The sequence below is a fragment of the Corapipo altera genome, unplaced genomic scaffold (assembly GCF_003945725.1).
Source record: "Corapipo altera isolate COAL_440 unplaced genomic scaffold, ASM394572v1 61, whole genome shotgun sequence".
In the NCBI taxonomy this organism is placed as follows: Eukaryota; Metazoa; Chordata; class Aves; order Passeriformes; family Pipridae; genus Corapipo; species Corapipo altera.
The window spans coordinates 6,040,687-6,044,685 of NW_020884910.1; the positions used below are offsets into that span (position 1 = coordinate 6,040,687).

Consider the following 3,999-nt stretch of genomic DNA (forward strand, 5'->3'; position numbering starts at 1 on the left):
GTTTATCCCAACAATTTACAGTATCTTTAAACAGGAGAGGGGTATCATTTACAACCAACTCAATGGGCATAAATAACTACACCTCCTAAGATATCTCACAATGACTTTTGCTTATGGTTAAACAAGGTAACTATTGCAGAATCGGCAGAACAAGGAAAACTGAATTTTGGTAAAGACTGAGTAGCAGATGCAAGTCGGGGCAGGAAAGCAGCCAGAATCAAATCATGAAAATCATACCATCATTTTCATATTCAGTAGTGTTGTGACTCGTTCTATCAGGGATTCCATCCTTCTGTACTTGGGACACCCACTCCAATTATGTTTTACAAGGGAGCCTTCCCTTTTAGCTTTCCACGGGCAGGCTGAAATACTTTTCACCTCCAAGTCAAGTAACCTGTGGCTAAGCTCTCTTGCATGTATCACATCTGTCACAAATCAGCGAGTGTCAGTGTAACAGCAAATAAAAGGGACACTGATACCTCTCACAAACAATCTCTGCCACTAGAGGTTTGGGTTGGAGCCTCCATTTCCCCCTCCCCTCCATACATAGTTTAGGCAGATGGCCTTCACTTACCATACAAACACACCTGGCCATGTCAGAGTAGAACATAAACGGCTATAGTTAGAGAAAAGAAACCACAAATGCTTTTCAGTTTTATTTTTACTGGGAGGGTAGTGGCATCCTGACATGTCACATCATCCAATGAAAACTGACAGGGACTTTTTCAAGGCTCCTAGCTCACCTAGCAGTTATGGTACTAAGTCTTGGAGTAACCTTGGCTTGGCTGTAGTACTTTGTTCAGCCTGCAGACATGGCATTCCCAATTCCAGATAGTTTCGTTGGGTCAAGACTAAAGTAATCAGTACTAACAGAAAGGGAAAGTAATCAGATGTGAAACACAGACCATATGATGAGTGATGTGTCAGGCTGGTACTACACAGTATTTGTACAGACCAGTCAGAAATGGGTATTACAAACAGAGCTGGAAAATAGTCATAGTTAAAAACACGATCAAATGCTTTGAATGGGTTTCCCAGAAAAGAGGAAGTCTGTTCAGAAAAATAATGTAACAGGTTCAAAAAACAACAACAACCAAACAAACAAAAAATGCCTCTAGTGATCTTTAAATCAGCTTTTCCATTGGATAAATATATTTGAAATAGTTGTACAGTTCACAGTGGCATAAAGTTCTCTGATTGCTTGAGTGCTTGAAAATATCTCATCAGTAAAAAAATACCAGAGCTGGGGAAGGAAAACCCTCTCTCTGAATTCTGTACATGGGCAAATGCACAGGTTTTGGCAGGCATCAGGTCATTGGATCCATGGGAAACTGGCAGCATCACAGGACTGCAGATCACAAGTCAGGGGATGGAGGATAAGAAGAGTAGTAAGGCCCATTTTCCTGCAATGAGAACAGAATAAGTAGTTGAACAAAAGTCTTCTCCAATACACTTTGGTGCAATAATGGTGACAAAGAGGCAGAAATAATTAGGTACTCATGTGTCTTCCATAAGCTAGTCACTGCCACAATTCACCCAGGAGAGGACTGTGCTGGTAAACAGGCAGAAATAGGCCTCAGTTTTGCCTCTGTTTTGAGCAAAAAGCACAAGCTAAACTTTTGCCGTGAAACCAAAGCTGTGATACAAGTGAGCCATGAATGCTGGCACAGCCAATAACTCAAGACAAAGCTGCTAATGCACACACACAGGTCTGGCTATTGCTTCGTAGTTATATCACATCCTCTTTGGAATGATTTTGCCAATGCAAACCATATTCATTCCATCATTTGGTCAGAGACCTGGGGTCAAGAGGGAAAGAGGTGGAGAGTTCGACACAAAGGCAGGGCATTCTTCTATGGTTCAAATTTTCCCAGGTTGGTTTTTTTTTGTTTTTGTTTTTTTTTCCCTTTTTCCTTTTGCTGCATGCTTGTTAATATGTGGGACAGAGAAGATGAAACACAGATACTAATTCTTTTTTCCAGTCAGTGTAAAGTACATGGCAGGTATGTAACACGAATATTATATTATCCACAGACTCTTAGTGTGTTATGTTACAGTCCTTGGCTGAGGAAAGGAACTCTGCCTCTTATGCACATAGGAGACTGCTTTAATGGGAAAGTATCCCGCTTCTTAGCCAAGGCCCCTGATTGGGCTGATGTAGATGAAAAATTAAGAGAATCATTACTCACAGAAGAACAATTAGACTCTCCAGGAACCTTCCCCCTGTCTTCTCCCCATTCTTAGAATGTGGAAGTCAGTCCTTTGAAGGCTCTCACAGAGCAGAATGGGAGAGCACAAGAGCTGCACTCATGCTGGCCACATGCAATCACTTACCCTGGCATCGTACTCGAGGACAAAAGGGGGGAGATCAATCTGTTCTGGGGGTATGGCTGCGAATAACTGCTGAAGGCTTTCCACATAGTGGATTTTGTCCTTTAGCCCTGAGACTGTAAAGGTTGTGAAAAACCATGCTGAAACCTGAAAATAAATCCCAACAAAAACAAATTAACATGGTGCTGTTTCAAAACCTTCAGGATCAAAACAACACTCCATTGTTAAACAGGCTTGAGTTAAACTTGAAACACTAATATCATCCCAATAACATAACTAGGTCAGGAAGTACACACCAATGACTGCTAGTAAGCACTGTATTGTGACCTTTCAAGCTAGTGTTTTCTGCCCAGCTGCCAGTTTAAGGTCCCTTTCTACTGTTCAAGAGTGACAGCTATTCTGCTGTCTATACCCATCAGTATAGTGGCACGTTTTCACTTCCAGTTTAGCCAGCTTTTTGACTCTGTCAGAGGCATTTTCAACCCTTTACATTCAAGTTTTCACAGAAAGCCAATGAGAGGGAGAGAAAGCTGTTCAGCTGTTCAAATGTTCTACTGAAATCTCCTTTCTTCTTTGGATTGGCTGAGTGAATGTGTCCTTTTGTTTTATCACCTTTTTTATCAAAGTCTTATCAATTTACCTCTACGAGAATAAGTCTATCAACTTATTCTACAAGATTTTACTTTAAGTATTCACACCTCTCTCTCTTTTGGATATAAATAGGATATGGAATTTTTGTTTTGCGAAGACCACTAAGACACCACTGATACTTCTACAACTTATTAAATATTCCTGTTTAGATTGACTGCACGAACTTTATCGTTTCAACCTACCTTCTCCAAAAGCATTGTATTACTTCTTGTTTATTTTTTATCTTGTCTTTTCCTGGCAGAATGAAGGGGAAGAAAAAAACCTGCTCTATAAGTTACAAATGCTCCTATTAGGGACTATTCATGTGGTCCTAGGCACCCAGCTCTTGCTGACCCATCTTGAGCAGAGGGGGCTGGAAAAGGGACCTCCCTTACAACCTTGACCATTCTGCCACTCTGTTGGATAGTTTTACTTTGACTGCAGTAAGTTAACAGAAAAGAAGCAAAACCACAAGAAAAGCCTTGAGGGAAAGCAAGAGTTTAAAATAAACCAAAACATTAGGTCAATAAAAATTATCTGCCTGAATAGAACATTTAAAGAAAAAGTCAGTCCCACAAAACTGTCTTGGAATAACTCTGCTGCCTCCCTCAAAACAGCATATTTTAATGAGAAAAGGACAATGAAAAAGTGAAAAGGAGGTAAAGAACAGGACAGAACATTGAGATCAGTTCTCTATTTTAAGGGCAGAATTAGATATTTATGTTAGCAGAAAGCAGGGAGACAGATTATTACTGGCATCTATTATTCACTATATTTTTCTAATAAGATCTCTTATGAGTGACACTAGATGACAGTTTAATGAATGAAAAATACCTTCTCAATCTTGTACTAAAGTAGCATGCCTTTCAAGGTGTGTTATGAATAACAATCATTAAACATAATTGCTATGGATATTTAATGCATAAAAGCCTAAAGGGAATATTTTTGCAGCCATCACAAAAATTGCTATTGGGAAAAGTGGGTTTCCCCACCCCTCCTCCCTATCAGTATACAATCTACTGCAGTTTGACACATCCT

At 39.9% G+C, this 3,999-nt stretch overlaps 1 protein-coding gene across 3 annotated transcripts in view; it reads right to left on the bottom strand.

The window, feature by feature from the left end:
* Positions 1 to 622: 622 nt before the first annotated feature.
* The window catches only part of GDAP2 (ganglioside induced differentiation associated protein 2), a 23,220-nt gene continuing 19,843 nt past the window's right edge, over positions 623 to 3,999 (bottom strand). For all 3 annotated transcript variants that reach the window (XM_027653313.1, XM_027653314.1, XM_027653315.1), the window contains exons 13-14: positions 2,335 to 2,478; positions 623 to 1,403 (exon numbers count right to left, since the gene is read on the bottom strand). In XM_027653313.1, coding sequence (XP_027509114.1) covers positions 1,356 to 1,403; positions 2,335 to 2,478 — 192 coding nt within the window. In that variant the 3' untranslated portion in view covers positions 623 to 1,355. The remainder of the gene's footprint in view (positions 1,404 to 2,334; positions 2,479 to 3,999) is intronic.